The sequence below is a fragment of the Mixophyes fleayi genome, chromosome 1, assembly GCF_038048845.1.
Source record: "Mixophyes fleayi isolate aMixFle1 chromosome 1, aMixFle1.hap1, whole genome shotgun sequence".
Classification (NCBI taxonomy): Eukaryota; Metazoa; Chordata; class Amphibia; order Anura; family Limnodynastidae; genus Mixophyes; species Mixophyes fleayi.
In genome coordinates, this window is record NC_134402.1 from 348,225,406 (window position 1) to 348,248,215 (window position 22,810).

Sequence of the window (22,810 nt, forward strand, 5' to 3'; positions counted from 1 at the left end):
TAGATGGCAACTCATTATTTGAGGTAATAAAATAAGCAGCAAGAAAATAATGCATTGGTAATGTGATTCGTAGATTGTCCGTATTGCTTGGTGCTTTGATTGTAAGGTGGAGTCCATTAGCCACAGAAACCTGTATGATTCAACGGTGTTTCATCTATTTCCTCCCAATTAGGCAAGAGTATGAAGGGGAAATAGTTTTAAACAGAAAACAAATTTAGAGGTAACTTACGAATGTGGAACAATGCAGCATAGCGGTGAGAGCGCCATCGTTCCTTCTATTGTGATGTCACATGCATTTGCGCTGGTTTTAGCAGTATGAAAAGTAATGACAATAGAATCAAATTTTACTCCTAAATATGAAAAGGTGGGCAGATTGGGGTGTTCTCTCCTGAATCCAGGCCAGCAGTGGAAATGTTCCAAATGTCAAAACGAGATTTTGTAGTATTGCAGGGCAAGGACCAGACTGCAAGGGGCAGAGATACTGCTTCTAAGGAGCTGTTGAAATTTATTGGGTTGACACAGAAGGATAAATATACTATAGGACATTTTTCGGGCAGATTTACTATTCAAGGGTTTGGAGGGTGTAAAGTCAAACATTCTGTGGCAGTGTGTGGCAGTTTCAAAAGCCCTAAAATTCATACTGTTTAGGGGAAACCACCATAAGTAATTCCTCACATCCCTTCATCAATGTACTGTGTTACTAAGTATCGGCGCTGGGTCTTGTGGGGACACCTAGGGATGCCCGGCCCAATGCTAGTAGCATCCATTCAAATGAGAGACTGCTTCTGTTTGGTTGCCCGTTTATTAAATAGGCGGTCTTACCGAATGTTAGCTCGTTTACGATGGGAGCTCTTTGAGAGCAATTCATATAGACTCTAAGGAGGTTTTCGTCTCCCAAAGGATTATGGCAGGTCAAGAAAAGAAAAAGTTTATAGGAAATTGCAAATATCACTACACTATGTAAAAAAATAGGAGTACTATATTATTATAAAAACTGCCAAAATATATAAATATCTTTTTTTTTTTTTTTTCAGCTAAAGGGGTAGTATTACTTTTATACTCATTTTTTTTTTATATCTAAGGGGGCACTATATTTATGTCCGTGGTACCCACTGGCCAGGGGCATACCTAGGTATATGAGTATAAAATGTTTGTTTTGTGCACCCCTAATGGACTGGGAGCGATACTAAGAAGCATGGCACGGTAATGAAGGGGAAGATTTTTTAAATTTTTTTTTTTTTTTTTTTTTTTTAAAAAACCAACACGATTTCTTTTGACAGGACACAGTCAATAAGTACAATCAGTATAGAAAGTTAGAAAAGCAACTTGTACAATGTCCATATTTTGTTGCAAATATATAAAAATATGGTTAAATAAACAGTAACGTCATACAAATAACATTAGGGCTGGGGATGGAGGGAATGTAAGGGATGGAAAGTAAGAAAATAAAAGGGGCGTAATAGCACAGAATTGGCATTAGGCACATATTTTGGGGGTTAGTAGCTGCACTCAGTAATCTATGTTCAAATTTGAGAGAAGAGGGCAACTCCGTCAAGAAAAGGGAGAAACCGCCTAAGTGTGTGATGGCTTTCTCTAAAGAGCCAGGGCAACCAAACTTGATTAAAGAGATCGAGTCTATCATGTAAGTAAGTGATGATTTTTTTTTATTATTTTTTTTAACATGTTGGCAGGCAAGATAGCTTCTATTTTTTGCTTCCCATCGGTTTGCCAAACTGCAGCTTGATCATTTTTGCTGTGTGTGTATATTAAATGCTAAAAATAGGGACAGTGATTTTCAAGTTGGTGCTTTGTAAAAAAATTTTGTAAAAATGGTGACTTTTGTAGGTTTTGCTGTGTTTTTAGAACCACCCAAAAAATGCAGGAAAATGGAAGGTTTAGAAAATCGTAAATTGAATGCATAAAACTCCAACATTTAGTAGGGCTTCTGCTTCAACATATTTACATGTGCTCAAAATAATATAATTAAAATATTGAAAGGTGCAATTGTGGCACAAGAATACAACAGTCCAAAATAATAAGCTGCACTTCGCATGTCTTACCGTTTATATTACCTAGTGTTATGCCCAGGTTAGAGAAAACATTATTTTGGACAGCTTTTCAGACAGTAAATTGGTTTTGCAGTAGCTGATAAGCAGATGATAACTAAAAAAAAATACTTCAAAAATGTTGTTTAATACAATGGCTATGTAAGTGTTGTGTTGTATTTCATGGTAATATTATGGTGCCTTAAGTATCTATCCTGCCATGTTTTCTAAAGATAATGCTTTCTCCTTAAATGACACATCCACTTTCAACCAATCGGCTTCCATTAAATCTATTAGGCCCAAATACTATAGAGCATAGTAACTCTGAGCTTTAGTTTTTTAGGATCAAATGGTGACGGGCACCCCATGGAGTAAAGCCACGTTGCTTAATTTGCTCTTGGGAAAATGACACCGCTATAGAACTATGTTATTGTCCTCATCCCAGGTAACACTTCATTGTGTTATCTGCTCTATAAGTTTTAGCTTTGTGCAGACAAGTTTCACACGTTACCTGGTCCAACCAGTCTACAGGCAGCTTGGTGGTGATGTCACAGTTGAGAGGCTGATGTAATGCATGCAGTGGATGCTGGGAGATGTAGTTTACCACCACAGTCACTACACATGGTACTGTGATGGCACTGTAAGTTTCCCTTTCTTTAACTAGACTCAGTTTTTTAATTATCCAAGTGAGAAAAATGTTGCTTGATTCACAGAAGCTCCTACAAAAGGATGATAGTAATAGTTAACAAATGGTTGTATCATATACATTAATTAAAGATGAATTTCCCCTTAAAGGAACTTATGATTCTACGTCAGACTTGCATCCATTTAAAGAGAACCATAATCTGGGGGGGGGGGGGTGTAATTGGGAAAGTTAGGCTGGTTAGTAGTAGTGTCTAGTTATTATTGCTGTATGAAACCCTAGAAATTCTATTTGCTACAATTTAACCAAATTTCAGCAAAAAAACAAATCATGGTGACTTTCACAGATCATACGTTTATTTCCACAGACCTGAGCAGTATTCCTATGCCTGCAAAATCATACCTGGAAAATAAGAAATAATGACCGCCCATGACCACAGGGATTGGCCATTTTTTATAGTATATACAACCAAACATGCAACCAGCCCCACCCCAATCGCCACGCAGCCCTAATAAAAAATCATTAGTGCACAAAAAGTGTGGCCACACCTTTTGGGGCTAGCAGCAACATTTATTTTAAACATTTATTTTAGAGCACGTGTTACATGAGCTATAATGGAAACTGTTAGGTTTATTTGAGGGGAAAAATGAACATATTTGGGTTATGGAATACTAAATGCATGGTACAGTAAATTGTGGTTTTATGGACATAGAATGAGCATAGAATATAAAGAAATTATTGCTGACGCAACGTCTGGAGATTAACCTATAAATTTGAGGGCATAACTGGAAGGTAGCATTTGTACAGTGGTTCTTACTGTTCTTAAGATCTTATGCAGTCTTATAATCGGTGAACCACAGACTTTTTTTAGAAGGCCCATTAAGTTATATACTAGAGCTGCCAGGCACATAGACAGCACTGAGCAGTTACCCATTTGATGCCACAGGGGCATTGCAATACCTTGTGCCAAAGGTTTTATTTGCAAATTCACTTCTTGTAATTTATATTTTAGGTCATATGGGAGGATGTTGTCCTTTTTCTTGATAAAGGTGCTTTCTTTTTTTACAGAAACAACAGTTCAAGGATCTAATAGTAGAAAGGGCTTAATTTAAAATTCAAATGTTTCTAAATAAAACCTCGCTGTCACAAGGATTTGCGCAGATATTGTCTCTCTGGGCATTTTACACGGTTCTTCCCAGCCTGACAGAAAAAATTTCTCTCAGAGCATCGACTGACCTACTTTCATACTAACAAGTCAAATATTCTACATGCTGGCGATGAAGCATGTGTAAGGATCTCATTTGCTTAGCAGTATTGTTCAGATAATTGTATTTATGAGGAATATTGTGGAATTACTCTCTTACAAGATTGCAGTGCTAAGAAATGGAAAGGCTTTGCAAAGGTAACATGATATGATTGGTAAGGTGTGAACTGATTTGCTACACAAAATTCCATATTATGATCATCTGCTATAGTATGCTGTATTATTTGAAATAGTTTGACAATATGCTATGCAGTAGATATATGGATATTAATACAATTATTACTTTTGATAATTTTGAAATACAATTGGTTACCTAAACTTGTAGCAGGAAATCATTTCCTTTGGTATAAAACAGCTATTCTTGTGAACTGGGCAATATGGGAGCTGTTCATTATAAATTAGTGCTGAAATCTCTCTGACATTCAGTATTTGCAGCATAAAGTTCAAAGTAAGGAGTAAGCTTGGGAAACATCACATCTGTGTTCTTTTCTTTCTATTCATCTACATATTCTGCAGAGATTACGGCAAATCAAACACAATAAGTGACAATTCAATTATAAAAGGTCTGCCATTAATATGAAACTTTCCAGTATGAAAGTACAACCTATGCAGTGTTGTGGCACCATTTAAATTGTCATGTCTCTGGTTTTAATCCCATTTTTTTTACCATTTGTAAGCAATGTAATGTGGGTTAGGAAAGCAACTTATTTATATGTGTAATATAAACTGTCAGATCATTTTCTTAAATCTTAAAATCATTGGAGGAAGTGGCTGTGGTATATCTTAAAGCAAAAATAAATGTAAAGTGCAAATCAAATCCAGAGAGCGGAATATTTTAACGAAGCTTTGATCTTAAAGAAGGGATTATACATGAAAGGATTTTAGGATTTTTCTTTGCCCAGTAGAAATATATAAATAATAAGTATTTTTATATTCTTTGCCGTTAACATTCTGACATTGTACAGTATACGTGGAGGTTAATCAGTTGAATATTGAAATGTAATGTGAAATATCTTTGTAATGGTGAATGTCTGGTGCTGCAGAAAGAGAAAACCACCCAGAAACGTTTGGTCTAAGTAAACCAGATACATACAAACAGATGCCTTACTCCAGGCAACGCGGAACTTTGTTACACAGACAGTATTGTCACATTATATTAGTCTACACCAATCATCCTCCTACTGTGTAATTTCATATCCCGTATTTTACACTTCAGCTTTGAGAGATTCCAGGGATTTAGCACACTGCAAGTCACTTGTGCTCCTCTCTCGTTCTCTCCCAGCCTGCCTGGAGAATGCAGCTTATATATTATAAGGTAAATGGTGCTTGTTTGAAGGGTAATAGTAGGGAGTCTTAATAGGCAAAGGAGCACATCAGTGCAACTGGATGGTAAACACAACCTAAATTCTTACATAGCTTGCTGGGTTCTTATCAAGTAGTGATCTATAAGTCTGTTCTGTTTAGAGATGGGATCTTCACAATTTCCACAGCCTAATGGTTTGATTGTCTGTCTTGCTTTCCATTATTAGAATGTGTAAATGTAGCTAAACATATGCACTCTGTTGAGTATGATTCAGAATCTTTCTCAGAGAGTGATACTTATTTTTATTGTTTTAGATTGGTAAACAACATAGCCTAGAGCAATTGATAGTCACCCTGTTATTCTTTGAAATATGATCTATGTATAATGCATCCATGTAATAGATGCAAAGGGTAAGCTAAATAATATGTAAATTGTAACAATGTAGCCTTGGCTTCTCACTTCAGTATATGTACGTATCCCTTTGTAATGTGTCTTTTTTTTTTATAATTGTGAGCATGAAAGCAGAAAATAAAAAGTGTTAAATGAGATTGGTTTGTTGGCCATGCAATTCTATAGTTTACTGTCGGAATAATTAATGTAATATATTAGTAATGTAATTGTAGTCATGTGTTTTCCTGAGGTATATTACTGTGTACTGTATTGTTTGTGAAGCACTGCCTGTACATTGCCGGTTTTGGGGTAACCACTTTATTACAACCGGTATTAGCAAGTAAATTCTCACAATAGCAGTTAATAACAAACATAGGGTCATAATGCTGTCAGAACATGCCTACTACAAAACAGAAAGAATTGTAATGTACACTTTACTACGATACAGCTTGGTAGACGAGCACAATCTGTAAATTAGGGGCACTGGCAGGCTGGTTGGTGATCCTGCTGTGTGCGCCAGTGTAATCTTCCTTGGCAAGTCACAAGTTCTTCTATTCCAGGCTCCAGAAATTATATAATATATTGGATTGTGTCAGTATGAAATTAGGAAAACAATTTAGGTCATATGAATGGCAGAGAAGCTTAAGATTTCCCTTTTTTCCAAATCCGGTCTTTCCAAGAATATTTATGTCATAGGGAGAGATTTTTGTGTAAGGGACTGTACTGATTATTCCTTTCCTTAGCTAGGATACAGTCTGAAGCTGGAGAAGGCAGAATGAACACCAGCAGAAAGAATATTGTGACAAGTTGGAGACAGTCCTGTCTAGTACTTCCTCTCTTCTTCCCAAATAGCCATTTTTTTATTTTATTTTATCTTGATTTAGTTTATAGAACAGCTGAAGGCGTTACAGTGATAAAGATAATAGACAGTAGGTATATACTAAGCACACAGGTGCACACTGTATGACGCTTGGTTAAGCACTGGTGAGCTTAGAGGGTGTGCCCAGTGCACTTTAATGTGCTCATCTGCTCTTTGCTGATGCCTCCACAAATTAGAAGTGCACCTACATTTGAAGGGAGCCGCCTTGTGCAAAAGTGTAAATGTCACTTTAAACCTACCACTTTAGGACAATCAATTTCATTTAATCAATTTTTTTTTCCTTTTCTTCTAAAATACTTCTTGATTTAGCCTCATTTGTGGCATAAGGCTAACATAAGGGAGTGGTCGTTGGGACTGCTTTTCTTGCATGTGTCTGTTTTTTGTGTTTGAAACATTTTTTACACCTAGACACTAAAGCCACTAAAGTGTAATTGGACGGTGCAAAAAGAGTCTCTCATTTAAAGTAAAAGCTCTTCCTCCGAACTACTCCCAACAGTCAGTACAAACATCTGCTTCCTCACAAGCATGATGTCTCCATTCTCCGGAACCCTATGAGCTTTGCTAGACACATGCACAAAAAAATGCTAAGACCTCTTCCATTTTTTGCTTGTAAATGATGCTCTGTCTGTTCAGGTGTCACTCCCTTATACATCTACTTTTTTAATTATGTGTCTGTATGCACAGTGCTGTATGTCATGCACACTATTGGGCTCATGCATTGCAGTTGGTAAAGTGGGCATATGTTCCTATAAAGAAAAGCTTAGAAAAGTAGCATATTTCCACCCATATGCAGAGTTGTATAATTCTCGAAAATTGACAGCATATGTGCCTTTTTTGCGAATAGTCATCATCACCAAAAGATACTTCTCCAAACAGGTGAGCTTCTGTAGGTCTCCATGACCTGCATTTACATGAACAAATGTAAATTTACTGTATTCTACTGTGTTCTACTTTCCCTTTCTCATCTCACTTCTTCAGGTGCCAGAATTGTGCAGGTCTGCGTATGTGCGCCCACTTTCTGGGCATGCACAGAACAATTTCAAACAATTTACAGTATGGGACCTATGCATTGACCCACTGTGTCCACATTTCTAAAATGTTACCATTCCAGACCAGGCAGAAACATTTACTTAGTATGCTTTGTGAGCTATGCCTGTGTTCAATGCAGAGGACCATAATCTTGTTCCAACAGTTCATTTGAATGACAACAGAATCCAAACCTATGCAGTGACTGGAGACCGTGCACTATCATTATCTGGGTAGGGTACATAATTGCGACAAAGCTAATGTCGGCCGACATGAGAATGTCTGCAGGCTAAATGTCCACACTTACATTATGCAGATAGGTTGACATTAACAATGTTGCCTATCACAATGCCGACATTAAAAGACCCATACCGCCGACATTGGTCTTTTAATGTCGGCATTGCGATTGGCGACATTGTTAATGTCGCTAATCACACTGACGTCATTGTCAACCTGTCTGCATATAGTAAGTGCTGCCGACATTGGTTAGCTCCATCGCAATTATGGCCGAAACCGCATTGTCTTGCCTGGTAAAGTCCTTGGTTGCCCATCGCCAATGTCTCAGCAATTAAACCTCAGACATTATTTAACCTTAGGTAATATTGAATAATACAATACAGTAATATGATTATTGAAAAAGACATAAAATATATTTCTATTTACTCTGGCATAAACTATCAGGTGGAGGATACTTACATTAGCTGAAACCTATATTAAATTAAAATGGGCTCACCAGATGGACCTGATATTCTGTATTTCTGTTAGAAGAACGAGGGCTGCTCTGATAAATGCTTTCTGTAACATATTCTGCATCTTCTTTAGACAAGTGTGTGTATTGTTACATAAATGCTTCAGATCACATTACAATCACATTCTCTGTATTGGTGAGAGGTCAGAGAACACAGAGCAATTTGCAGCCCTGCATGTAGTAAATTGATAGGTTGAGTACAAATGGAATTGGGCAGATGTCCACTCAGCAAGTACTAGAGAGAGAAGTGATTTAATGAGCTAGACTGGCAAACAACCCATCCACACTTGGCACCTCATGCTGGTAGTAAAATGATGAGATTCACCTGAACTATAAACCTTGTTTAATCCACTGAAATTAATTTGTTCTACATGTTGATAAGATTATGTTCAGGCAGTAATGACATCTATCTTTAATACTGGGTACAACACCCAAAAAAGGACAAGCCATTAGAACACAATTTTTATTAAGTCATTATTGTTAACCAATCCCTTTTACAAAACAAACCAACTTGTTTATTAGCACTGTATGATGCGTGTAGTATTTTAATTAAAACATCTATTAGGCTTATTGACCATACCTGCATGCACATGTTTATACCAGCTTGTAAAAACGAACATTAAAATTCAGGGCTAATTATCACCTTAATGAACATATGCTGACATGTGGTGTTGTTGTAATATTTTCATCTTCAGTGTACAACTGTTACTACATCCCATTTCCATACTTTACTTATACCTTCTCATGTGTAGTATAAATGTGAAAAACTATTGTCATGGTTTCGAAGATCGAATCCTAAGGTTTGCCCAGATTAGCACTACTCGGGTAGGGCTCAGAGTCTAACGAGGAGACGGTATTCACCAGGGAGCGCCGCAAGGCAGTTTGGCCTTAGCTGTGTCTGTCTCGCAGGTCACGGCCCCTACTAGGAATACAGGGCGAAACCCTTTAGGGGGGAATTAGCAGCTATGGTTAGCAAAGAAGCGTAGCGTGAAGACTTATCTCTGTGGACAAACAGGTTACCACTGGGATAGCGGCAGGTACACTGTGAAATGTAGATACTGAAGTCAGCAGGTTACCACACTGGAATGGAGATGAGAGTAGCGTAAAGTGTCAGCTCTGTGGACAAGCAGATTACCATTTGCAATGGCAGATACACTGGGAAGTGTCAGTCCTGAAGTCGGCAGGTTACCACTGAAACGCAAGTGAAGCGATTCGTGTGTCAGCTCTGCGGACAAGCAGGTTACCGCTGGGATGGCAGCAGATACACTGGGAAGTGTCAGTCCCAAAGTCAGCAGGTCACCACTAGAACGGAGGAGAAGCGAGTAGTGTGTCAGCTCTGCGGACAAGCAGGTTACCGATGGAATAGCAGCAGGTACACTGAAGTCAGCAGGTTCACCACACTGGAACTGAGATGAGTAGCGTAGAGTGTCAGTTCTGCGGACAAGCAAGTTACACTGGACAGGAGACACGTCTAGTACCAGAAAGGTAACTAAAAGAACAAGCACTGATTATTCAGAGGAGGTGCCATTTCAACTTTGGAGGCAAAATTCCTAGCCAACAGGAGAGGAGTAAAATAAATGAATGGAACGAGTCTGCACGTGCGCAGACCTGGAGCGAAGATGGTGGCGCCCAGTATGGAGAGAACGGTCAGCTGGGACAGGTAAGAGTGTCGGGGATCGGGTGTGTAGCCAGATCTCCCGGTGTGTGACACCTATTCTTTAGTATGTAAAATGTGAAAGCTAATCTCAATATGTTCAGTGGAGTAGCTAAAGGCCTGGTCCCTTATGACACCATACCTTTACCCCTCATAATACCCACCACTCAAATATTTTCCACATTACCTAGCTCCCTGGTATTGAGTTCTCTGCTCAATTTCTGTGTAATTTTGAGTACTTTAAACTATTCAGCTTTCAGGTGAGTATAAAGTCTTTTGACCTTATTATGACACACAATCTGGGGTTTTGTTTGTGTTAAATATACATTTCTCTACTGAACGTATGCACCAAACGTGCATACGCATATGTCCAGATGCAAAATTTGTTGCATCTTACACTTACGACTCCTTACTACTGGAGAGGTGGAATACGAGAGGACAAGCATAGGACAAGTACAGTAAAAGCATGCTTACGTATTGGAGACACAGATGCATATATACCTGTTAGGAAGGGTATCTTTTGCGGATGCTGGACAGCCGGTACAACAAGACGCAGTGATGTTGATGACAATCAGCAGTACAAACTAGCCGCTTCTGATTGGCTCATCGCAGTTTGACCCCTCTAGCTTAATTCATTGGTTTGACAGTTATATATGAAGTTGTAGATGTCTATTCACATTACTTAATTGATATTTTCATTTGGATTCCCATTTGATTTATAAAGAGGACAGCAAAAGATGTTTGTATTTAATTGCATTTAATTTATGTTTTTGTGTATGTGTTTGTACTTAGATTTTTTATGGTAACTGTGAATTTCGCATAATGCAATTTTAGAATTTACTGCTATCACTGTCATGCCACATCTCTACACTTTCTCTATGCTAGCTCAACACTATTATGGGGCATAAGTATACACATGTGTTACCACTAACTTAAACCTGGTGCATATGTCAGCAATTTACACCTGGGCGCATCTTGAGGTGATATATGCATGTTTATGTGCTTTATCATGCAAGCGACTTTTCCTGCTTACGTTTCGGGCACAAATGCTTCCAACTTTACATGAGCCTCCTAGTGCGCAGCACAAAATGCCTTGGGTTTGCTATGGTGCACAGAGATTGCCTGCCTTGCAAGCTAAAAGTGCACCAAGCTGTGTGGAGAGGCAGAACGATCACAACCAAAGTCCAAATTCCTATAGAACCACCCCTTCCATTAAATAAATACATTTTAAATTTTCTTTTAAAATACTCGTTGACTTAAATTAATCATTAGAGTAATGGGGCGTCAAGACTGTCTTTTTTTTAATGTGGCACTTTCCTTGAAGCTTGTTTTTTCTACATTGGGCACCTAGAAAGAAAGTGCAGACTTCTGCTCCATCAGCAAATGCTTCCATAAACCTATGTGGTTTGCCATAAATTTTGCATAAATGAAGGATCATGGAATTACAAAGAGAATTTTGCACTGCGCCTCTGATGTTTTGCGCTCCATTCATGAGCTCCAGTTTGTTCTGGCATCTTTGGTACTTTTTTTTATAATCGATACTTGCAATACATGTATTTTTTTATTTTTTACTTAAAACTCCTTTTTTACTTTTTCTTCTAGGAAGATGAATTAAAAGATGTTGTTCAAGACAAGACTCGTCTAAGCCTTCAGTATGCCAGTCTATCTCACAGGGCCTTGGAGTATGATCAGGTAATACCTACTAGCTTGTTTATGAACTACATGCAAATTTCACCTTGATATTTCCAGCGATCAGCATGTGAAAAGGTAAAGTAGGGCAGCTGCCTCGGATAGCTATGCTAAGTTGTTTTTTTATTTAAATTAGTGTTTTCTGGTAGACATAAAAGTTACATTTACAAGATTTGTCATCTATTGAAATATTTATGGTAGCTTTTGTAAGTGATGACAAAGAAGCCTCACACAACAGGGTGACACTTGTCATTTCACTGTTAATAAAGTGTCACATAAACATATTTGTACTAAATCTGCTAATAATCCGTAGCAAGGCATAGAGTTGTTGAATTGCAATGAGGATAGTAAGTTTGAGATGCACCACGACTGTGAGCTGTAAGGATATTATAAGTCTCCAAGGCCTGTGGCCTCAACGACGAGGTGACTAATTGTTCCTATGTTTCAAGTAGGGTTTGCATTGTTCTTTATAATACATGAATGGTAGTTATATCATTAAAAAAAAGAAAACAGTGGAATAAAGCAAAGAAGCTGTATGTATTGTTCAAGCACAATGTAGAAACAAATGTAAAGTATATATTTGGCATTGTGAAGGTACTGTGTGCTGTAAAGTGTGCACTGAAGTGAAATATATCATTATTGATAACTGTGGTCAACACAGTGACAAAGCTAAGGAGGTATTTCACAGCTGTTAATACAATTATTCATACTATTTATGTATTATATACCAATGAAAAATCAGTGGAGAAACAGAATAAATTCAGCAGAGTTTTTTTCTACCACAGACGAGTTCTTTCAGTGGAATGTTCTTGTACAGTATAGGTACGTTTTGTGTGAAAAGTGTAGAGAAAGCAATTTAATCCTTTAGTAATATAGGTTTATGGCAGTTATTACAATACAGAAACTGTTAGGCCCTGCTGCCCCTCCATGACTCTGCCCCTCCATGACTCTGCCCCACCTCTCCGTGCTATCTGCACTAACCTGCACTAAACAGCTGTGTCCAGACTCTATGGATAGTTTGAATAACGGCAACTCATTCATGTGAAAGAATATTATTTCCTTCCTAAATTGCAGCCCCTAACCCAAACTTTAAAATCCTCCAAAACGCACTACACCCTCCTCTCCTTCACTCAATCCATCCACATACTGTTATGAACACCCTCCCAAATTACACGCCCTATCACCAAATTTGGCTTTACCCAACAACACATACACAGCTTTGGATAATTTTAGTAAATGAGGAATGATCGTGAATGGGTGCTGCCAATTCAACTTCTCCCCACTCCTCTCTCTTCCGGGACAAACTGCTATCAGCATTGCATTGATAGCTGTTCATGTTCTGGTCCTACATTTAACTCTACTTAAATGAACAGAATTTAGTGCAAGGCAGGAACAGTGCAATCACACAATGCTGCTTGCTGCTGTGAGTTGTGGATGCAATAAACTTTTAAATGTGTTAAAAGTGGTTAAGTATATTGGGTACCAGATATGGCTCTGCACATTACTCTTGGCATCAGTGTTGGAATCAGATATGCCTCTGCACATGTATTTTGAGACTAATAATGGTTTAGCACATTTGTCTTGGCACCAGACAATGCTCTGCATATTATGTTCTGTCTGTTTTGTGTGAGTTTCCTCCCACAATCCAAAAACATGTATATGTGTGTTTGTGTATTAAGGTATTTAGACTGTAGGCTCCAATGGGGCAGAAACTGATGTGAATGATAAATGGGCACTGTACAGCGCTGCAGAATTTGTGGCACTATATAAATAAATGATGGTGATATTAGTCTTGGCATCAGTTATAGCTCTGCACATTAATCTTTTCCATCACATTACTTAAAATTACTTGGTTACATCACAGCATTTGTGCTTCACCTACACAGTTTTGCACATTTGAAAATCACTTTTACCATTTCAAAGGCATATGATTTTGGTTCAGAATTTTAATTTTGATTGGTTGACTTTTTGACAACTTGCACCAGACATGAGTTTGGACTCGGCTCCAAAACTGTTCAACATAGAAGATTATAAAAGTTCAAAAAAAGCCAACTCAGTCAATTCATCATCTACACTAGTCCTGGGCTACCTGTGGCACTCTTCAGGTGTTGTGAAACTACATATCACAGTATGCCCTGCCAGCTATCAGCTGAATATCTACTGACAAAGCATACTGGGGCTTGTAGGTTTAGAACACCTGGAGAGCCACAGGTTGGCCAAGCTTGATCTACACTTACCCACCAGAACTTTCCTGATGGTCATGAACGTTTAGTAGGTCATAGATAGGCCATATGTCAGTATCAAATGCTTATAGTTGGTAAGCTATTGCATCCCTGTCAAGTTTCACTTTCCTACTGTCATAAATAAGGACCATCTATTAGCTCTTTAAAGGAGCTTATAGAAAAAGTCAGACACGAGAAGATTCAGTGCAATGACATGTACAATACAATACAATCGTACAAGGAAGAGGGGTTTATGGCTGGGTTAGTTCTGGTAAGATTTAAATTAATGACACTGGAAAAACTGTGCCCAAATATATCTCCAGAAATGGCGTGTAAGCTGTTAGCAACCTCCCAGAATAGATTTTGTGGGATGGCACGTGCTGAACTTTTGGTGGCTTGTTCTCTTCTTTAAAACTTGACTTTCTTTTTTTGACTTGATGGCCTTCTTATGAACGTGCATTAAGCACTGAAATGTACTAGGTTTTTTGCTATAACACTGGAATTGGCTAATTACACGTCTGTAGCTATTGTTGTGACAGTCATGCTGTCACAAGTCTTCAAACTACGGATGCTTCTTTGATTCAAATTTGCGTCGGGACTTTGGACATAAGTCCTAGATGTGATCAGGACTTTTGCTCACTATTAGGCATGACTTATTTATGAACAATCACATTCCATTATAGAAACTCGGTACAGACTGTTGAACTATTCATTTGTGGAAATTATTGCACATAAGCTGTTGATACGGTAATTAACTACCACGTGTATTCTGAATCTATATCAACATCAAGCTGGCTCGCTCCCAGGAGTAAACTTAAGTATATATGACACATCACATGTGCATCAATCAGAGGTGTATCTAACAGGAGATGAACTGTCTATATATTAACGTTTGGCATTTACGGACTGATTGCAGATTAACCCAGTGTTGTGTGATAGTGATTTTTGTGAAATAATGCTTTTTAACAATTATATATGTTCCGAATAAATTTATATATATATATATATATATATATATATATATATATATATATATATATATATATATATATATATATGAGGGAATTCTTCTGTTAATTCATAGTCACACTTTTTTCCTTCTTTAAAACTTGACAGGTGTTGTGGGTGGTTAGTGTAGCAAATATGTACCGTCTGGTCTTTGAAGTACCATTCTCTGAACCCTTTCTCTACAGAATTGTGAGACTTAAGAACGTGGGTCAAGTTTATTATCAGCAGACTTAAAAATAATTTGACTTTCTAGTCAATCTAGATGAAATGTTCCCTACTGTTCCTTCTCACTGATTCTAGTGCTGCCCAATGTTGGTACCATGTTGCATATGAGGTACCTCTCCACAATGCCTTTTCTTTCCTTGGTGTTTGTTAAGACCATAATTTCTTGGGATTTTCTTTCATGATGACATGTTTAAATATACAATAAAATTAATTCAATAAAGTATGGTGAGGAAGATGATGGAATTGTGACAACAGATTTTAATTAATTTTCCTTGAGTGTTGGGGATTGTCATCTGAGCATTATAATCCACCTTTGCTATGCTACCATGTGCTGCATGCCCCCAACATTGAACCATTAATTCAGTACTTGTCAAAATAGTGGGTATAGTTACAACTATTCTCATGGAGCTTTATTGATCACTGTTTTGGCATTATGTGTTACTGTGCTGATCTCCGGGGTTCACCACAGACAGATTTTAAACTGCACACGATTAAAAAGGAAAGTGGACTCCACCACACTTTGTCCACTCAGCTTCCCACCCCCCTTGTTTATTGCAAATCTAATTTATTAGTGGATTGATCAGACAGAACTAGTGTTCTGTGCAACTACATTGAATAGATCTGTTTTATTTCTGAGCTGTGTTTAATTCCACATCTTGCAACATTGAGGAGCTTTGTGTCACAATCACTGGTTTTATACTAGAGTGCAGACTTCCACAACAGTGTAGACCTGAAAATATGTCACTCTTTTTTATTTTTATTTTAGTATTGATATTTTGTTATTAGTATTGACCGATGCTTTGCAACAGACTGCAAAATTTGTTTTAATGAAATTGAGAGGAGAGAGAAAATAATTATAATAATTAAATTAATAATGATGATAATTGGTGATTATGATTGTTTGGTAAAAGTTGAGGTGTATTCATTGTTACCCTTGGTGTGGATCCAAACAAACTCTCTCTCTGCTAACTATGTCATAGCTAAATGGTAAATGATGCTGAGTGACCTGCATTCATGTGCTTTTTTTTCTCCCTTGAATTTTAATTGGCTCCTATAAGTCAACAAAGCAGCAAACCCTTTTCATCCTTCTATCTGAAACACTGGTTGAATTCAAAATATAACTTACCGCTAATCTGTATTCATCATGGTGTATGTCTGCAGTATATTTATTATTGTCTTTGATCCATGAAAATCGTTGATGCCTTTCACCTGAATTCATACAAGCAAAATGACATCAGCATTAGCGAAAATAAACTAACTATGGCTTATCATCATTATCACCCTCATTCAATTCAGTCCCTGCCCCATTGGAGCTTACAGTCCAAATCCCCTAACATGTGTACACACACACACACACACACACACACACACACACACACACACACACGGGTCAATTTTGATAGCAGCCAATTAACCTATTAGTATGTTTTTGGAGTGTGGGAGGAAACCAGAGCACCCGGAGGAAACCCATACAAACTCCACACAGATAAGGCCATGGTCGGGATAAAATGTAGTTAAAGCTGAGAAAATAACGAGATTTGATGTTCCAGGATGGTACATAGAATGTTTTCCTAGTAGCAGTAGTAATGGTCTAAGAGTATTTTAGAAGATCATTTTAAAATCCATAATATTGTAGGTAGGGTCTCAATAAGTCCTGGAGTGGGACACCGTCAAAGGTGAAAACATGTATAGAGGACATATAATTGGGCAAGGTGTATGATGTTGGGTGGTAGTCTAAAGTAATGGAAAAATAATACAGTATGCCTGTGATATTTTTTCACCATAGCAGATGGAGAGCCTTCACCATTTCTTTATTGTCATCAATACATATGTCTGTTCTCCAGATGAGATTTCAACACGTGTGCTTTTTTTTACTCGTCCTCTACAAATATATGTATAACAAGCCAACTCCTCAGAAATGGATAGCAAGATGCTAATAGCAATGCAGTAGCAAACAATTATAGATTGACAAGATATCAAATAATATAAGAACACACTTGTTGGTCTTAACTAAGGAGGATGAAAATGTATTTAGGTGTTTAATGTACATATGATCTAATTATTGCAACAGTTTGACTCAGAACCTACCGAAACTTCTATCTTTCTGGAACCTTTTTTTTTTTACATACTGTATATTTCTGTATTGCTTATAAGTTATGATAAAACATATCTGTAGATAGAAAATGTTTGTAAGTATATAAAGATGGGTACACTGCTGCCATCAGGAGAGGCACCTAATTGACAACTAAGTTGACATGACCACATTACTTGTATCAAACCCAATATTTACCTACACCATTACGTTGCAACAACCAGGCTGTGTTGTGGGCACCTATGAATGTATACAATGTTTGCCATACCCCAATACTCCCATCATAGTCAAATAGCTGGAAACAGGATTTATCAGACCAGGCAATGTTTTTCAGTGTTTTATTTTGTTCTTTAGTTTTTTTGTTCCTTAGTGACTACATCTTTCTTGATTTTTGCTGTTAGATGTTGCAATACGAGGGTTCATCAACTTCCATCCATGACAATAGATGTCAATCTGTGCATTATGAAATGTCTATCTCAACATCACTAATCTATTTCTCTACAGAAGTCTGTTCTCGATCAAGCAGTAAAATTTGATCACATCACCCCAAATATTTGCAAATATTTATATGCTCCTGATTATCCCTATTCCTTACATATTTACAAATATCCGCAAATCAGGTGACAAGCCAACCGGACGTATAATAGTATTTGCTGGATATCAGCTGGACAACATGTTGCTGTTTCCTGGATTTATTTTTACAACCGAATGTCCAACAGATGTGAAGGATACAGACCCAGCTATTTATCTGCTCATTTTATTTAACTGAATTTGTGACATTTTTGAGAACCAAAGCATCATCACCATGGATGGAAGGTTTTCATATTACCACTCCTACTACCAAGGCACTGGAAATTGTTAGAGTGGAGTCTGAAATGTTATTTCTTCAGATGTAACTTCATTTTACCAGCAAATGACTTTATATGTCACAGGTAGTAATGTTGCCCCAGTTGTGGCTAATTTATTTTTATATGAATATGAACCATCAAATATTCTGAATGTCACTATGCAGCTCTTGTTTTACAAATGTTACCATTATGATTACCTGTGGGGTTAGAATCATTTTTCTTAGGAGGAGCAAATGGATACTCTGGCACAGGGTTCACACTCTGTAGCTTCGCTCCATAACAGTCTGTGACGATGTTCAGGTTGAAAGCTCTGGTAATTTTTCTTTGCACTCCAAAATGAACTGAGATTTCTCAACCGCAATAACCAGCCGCACATCACATGAGGCTCCCTGGGGACCTCGTGCTGTATTGAAATTCCCCCCTTAATATTTCTTTCCTGCACTGTCCTTAACTGTCACTTTCAATATGTTCAATTGCGAAGTTGCAAATATTGTCCCCTCTTTGTGTTCTTTTTGTGCAAATTCACTTAAATGATACCACAAAAATGAGGAAAGAAATTATCAGCTATCTGAAGCTTCATCCTTCCTTGTTCAAATATGCAAATAGCTGAAACACTTTATTTGACTCCCAAGGATTTCTCAACATTTTTATTCTTTTAAACTTTTGAAGTGACTGACAGACAATCTCTCTACTCCCCTAAGGGGTCATGTACCTTTTACCTGCTCACTTTCAAGCTCCTGGCTAAGGCTCGACATTGTTGTTAGAAAATCACATAATCTTAAGTCAGGCCTTCTTGAAGATAAACAGCTTTATTTTTGTTCTTACCCACAAGATAAAAATATCATTCACCTCCCGAAAAGTAAAGGATGTGGTTTGTTCAAGCTAGCCTGGGCATGCATCCATATCTCAGTAATGGTTTCAAGAAAACAGTAAACTGTAGTAAAATAAAATGGATATTTTACAGAAATACACATCTTGGATAAACATGACAGGACATTGACAAAATGGCTGCTATTAAAACTATTAATTTCTCTCACCATCATTATTCACCGTTTTGATTGAACACGTTATCCGATTGCCCAGGTCTGGTGACCATGCAAATGATTTCATCTTAACTGGGTTATAGGGTGTATATATTCCCTCTGTACTTTTTGCGGATATTTTGAGAGACCGTCCCTTGTTTGCCTAGCCTGCATACCCTGTGTGGCATTTTGAGGTGCTTGCTGGTAATTCTATTTTGCACTAATTTACCTTAAGGGTAAGCCACTGTTTTGATCAATCATTTTGTGATACAATCTGCAACTGAGTGTGTCTTATTTTGTGCCTAAAATCATGTCATTTTACATCCTTTTTACATTTTCTTCTGGTTAATGATCAGCTAACCACTTAAGCTGTCTGTATTATAATGTTTCGATACTGCATCGGAATTAACTTCTGACATATGTTTTACTTTGCTTGTTATCTCTGAATAAAGTTGCTGAGTATAACGGTAATATAGCAATACAAATTTTGTTCTTTTGCTAAGCCATTCTACAGATATTTCAATGTTTGGTCACTGGGGAGTGGCTGCCTTTGTTTCTTATGTTTCTGGAACCCTTCCAGGACTTTCCTAGCCCACATTGAACATTATCTTGCAGAAAAAAAAACCTTCAAAGATGGGTACACTGGTGCCATGAAGAGATGCGCATGATTGGCAGCTATCTTGAGATATTAACGTTGCTCTATTTATATCAAGGAACACTGTGCTTGCTAAGAAAACACATCCCATATCATTACACTGCCACAACTAGACCGCAATGCTGACACCTATCTGCTTTAAATAGCATTGTCTGTACATATGATGGTGTCATTAACTGAGCAATGAAACACTTGGGAAGAGCTGTTGTACCTAATAAACTGGCTCCTCAGCTTATGTTATATAGATACAGTATATGTGCATAGTTATATTGTATTCTTCCACAGTGGTCAGGGGAGAGGCAAGCATTTTATTTTCAGAAATCTAGTAAGAATAAGGCCTGCAGCTATTATTTAAATAACAAGTCACTATGTCCGCATCAAGAGGGAGGACGTAAATCATTATGCAGCCATCAGCACGATCAAATAAAACATAAAGAAAAAGAACAAAGCATAAACATTGGTTGAAAAAGTGATCAATACTTTCAAACATACTCCTCAGTATAAGTATGATTTGGAGTCTATTGCTATTCGCTGTGCACTGATCGAATAACTCCTAATAGCAACAAGGCAAGAAGTGTACATTTATATTGTCAGTATTGGGACAGAATATAAATCAATTGCTAGACTCTGCAGTGCTTACACTTTTCCATTTGCTGCAGAGATAATCAGGATCTAATCCAAGTAGACCAGATACATTCTGGGTAAAATGGTCACAATAGCGTTGTTTAACACTGTTGTTGTTGTCGACTTCGTTGTCTATCTTTTACTTTCATCTGCTACGCCTGGAGAGTTGGAAAGGGATCGGGCAAATATACAGTTCTCATTACATATTGTTAAGAATGGTATGAGTTAATTGATCATGTGACAGAAATAGTTTCCATAGACTAATCCTTATCCATATAGTCCCAAACATCGGAGGTTGACACCAATGGTTATATCTGATACATGTATATACTGACGTGTGTACACATTTTTGGTGTGCATGCACAGTATGAAAATGCATATCTTGGGCAAAAAAAAAAACAACAACTCTAAGTGAGTCCCATTATGTACTGTATTTTTCGCTTCATAAGACGCACCTAGTTTTTAGAGGAGGAAAACAGGAAAAAAAATATTCTGAACCAAATCTCATACAGTGCTGTCTAGTAATGTAAGTAAAAACGGATATGTACAGATAGGCCACACAATAGAGGAAAAGTGAAGATGTTGATTAATATAAAAGGATATAGTCCAAATAAAAAATAATAAAAATAATCAAAAAAGAATGTCCAGTAACAAATGAAAAAGGATAATATCGGGCATAAAGTGCATCCAGGTCAATAGCATGGGCTAAACAAAGAGGAGCAGAGTAGTATAGGAATTACCTCTGAATTGTAGTCCCAAAGATAGCATAGTCAGTTGATTGTAGTGAAACAAGAACCGAAGATGGGCTCCTTCAAACGGCGGTGCACCGCCAGCTTCAGTGTGGAAACGATGGACTCCTCTATCACTTCCTCTATTTTGGAACGCAGGCATGCGTGTCAATAGCCGAACTTCCGGTTTAGACGGCTAAGACACGCAGCCGCGCACTGATACAATGAAAATGAAAAAAAAATTGTGAAAAATATGTAGATAGTCCTCTTTTCCGTTAAACAGAGAATACTCAGGTGGTGTGCAATGTAGCCAACGTGTTTAACCCCCACGCAGCGGGGGCTTCCTCAGGGCATGTAATGAAAAAATGACGTGCACTCTTTTTTTGCAGTATTCGCTCCATAAGACGCACACACTTTTTCCCCCCACTTTTTTGGGGGGAAAAAGTGCGTCTTATGGAGCGAAAAATACGGTACTTTTTATCTGATCTCTAAATTCCCTTCTCAGTTTTTCTCCTTTTTCTATTCACCCTCTTACAGCAACTTAGGCTTTTTCACTGAAACATCACACTAAGGTTAATCTCTAATCTACCACAAGTATAAGGTACATGTATACGCATTTACAGAGATGTGTTGCCTTTATTTAGGACAAATGGCGCTATCAAGCAACTCTCAAGCTGAGGGACAGACAAATCTGGCCACTTAATGAAGATGAACGATACATGACAGGCGCTTCATTGTGATGTTTGATCAAAACAAATGCACTTTATTTATAGATGTACAGTATATTTAAAGCATTTTGGAACCGTAATTGCAGATAACCGTAACATTAATGTGTGCAGTTAGCCAAAAACCAGCAGTATGTAAAATAATTTAAGAAAAGTTTAAATAAATACATAAAAAATGATGCAGGAGGAGAAATTAAAAATCTTACTAACTCGGGTTTATGAGGCTATGCTATGCTCCCTGAGGCACACTGTACAGGCAGAGGGAATGTTCTTTCCCTGTCACATGACAACGCTGGAAAAGTTTATCCCAATTTTTTTTTTTTTTTTAAAGAATCTTGCTATCCTGTATCACATACCAGCCAGTTGTAGATTTGTCTTTTCTGGACTTGCTCACCAGTTTGTGAATAGCTGTTGACATTAATTCATAAAGGTTTGCTTGTAAAACATAAAATAAAAATAATTCTGAGTACATTTCTGATGGGGAATCTAGTAAGTGTGTACCCCTAAAGTATTCCAAGCAGGAGTCCTAATTAACTTGCTGCCAGCAGGAGCAGAGAGCTGTAATAACTAGGTGTTTTGTAGATACTGGTTGTGACAGTATCTCTGTAAGAATGACTGCTGCTTCTACACTTTGATTTATACATTTAAGATAAGCTGACAGTCCCATTTCAAAGGCAGCATGACACTTTCTCTTTCCCTAATCCTGCTTCCACTACCCTATGTGGAAATCAACTAAGTCCCTTCTGAAACCCACCATGTGCAGTTCATTTTTTTATATTTCTTTTAGAGAAAAATAGATAAAATATTTGACCACATAAAATGCTCCAATAATTTAACATGTGATTGGTCTGTTGCAACTGTTTCTACTTTAGTCTGCAATTATGATTATTGCCTATAACAACATGCATGTGAATGGGCATGGTGTGACACCACATAATGCAGTGAGCTGCCAGTGTAACTGCTCATTACATATTATTATGAAAGGTATGAGTTGATTGGTCATGTGATAGAAATAGTTG

General features: G+C 37.5%; 1 protein-coding gene and 1 long non-coding RNA gene across 27 annotated transcripts in view; one reads left to right on the forward strand and one right to left on the reverse strand.

The window, feature by feature from the left end:
• RIMBP2 (RIMS binding protein 2) overlaps positions 1 to 22,810 on the forward strand; it is a 307,432-nt gene that overhangs the window by 193,899 nt on the left and 90,723 nt on the right. For all 26 annotated transcript variants that reach the window (XM_075176517.1, XM_075176698.1, XM_075176605.1 and 23 more), the window contains one exon: positions 11,556 to 11,645. In XM_075176517.1, coding sequence (XP_075032618.1) covers positions 11,556 to 11,645 — 90 coding nt within the window. The remainder of the gene's footprint in view (positions 1 to 11,555; positions 11,646 to 22,810) is intronic.
• LOC142094501 (uncharacterized) lies at positions 1,203 to 21,286 on the reverse strand. Its single transcript, XR_012677672.1, has 3 exons — positions 21,079 to 21,286; positions 16,224 to 16,306; positions 1,203 to 2,764 (listed from the first exon to the last, which is right to left on the reverse strand). It is a non-coding gene; the product is annotated as an uncharacterized LOC142094501 (long non-coding RNA).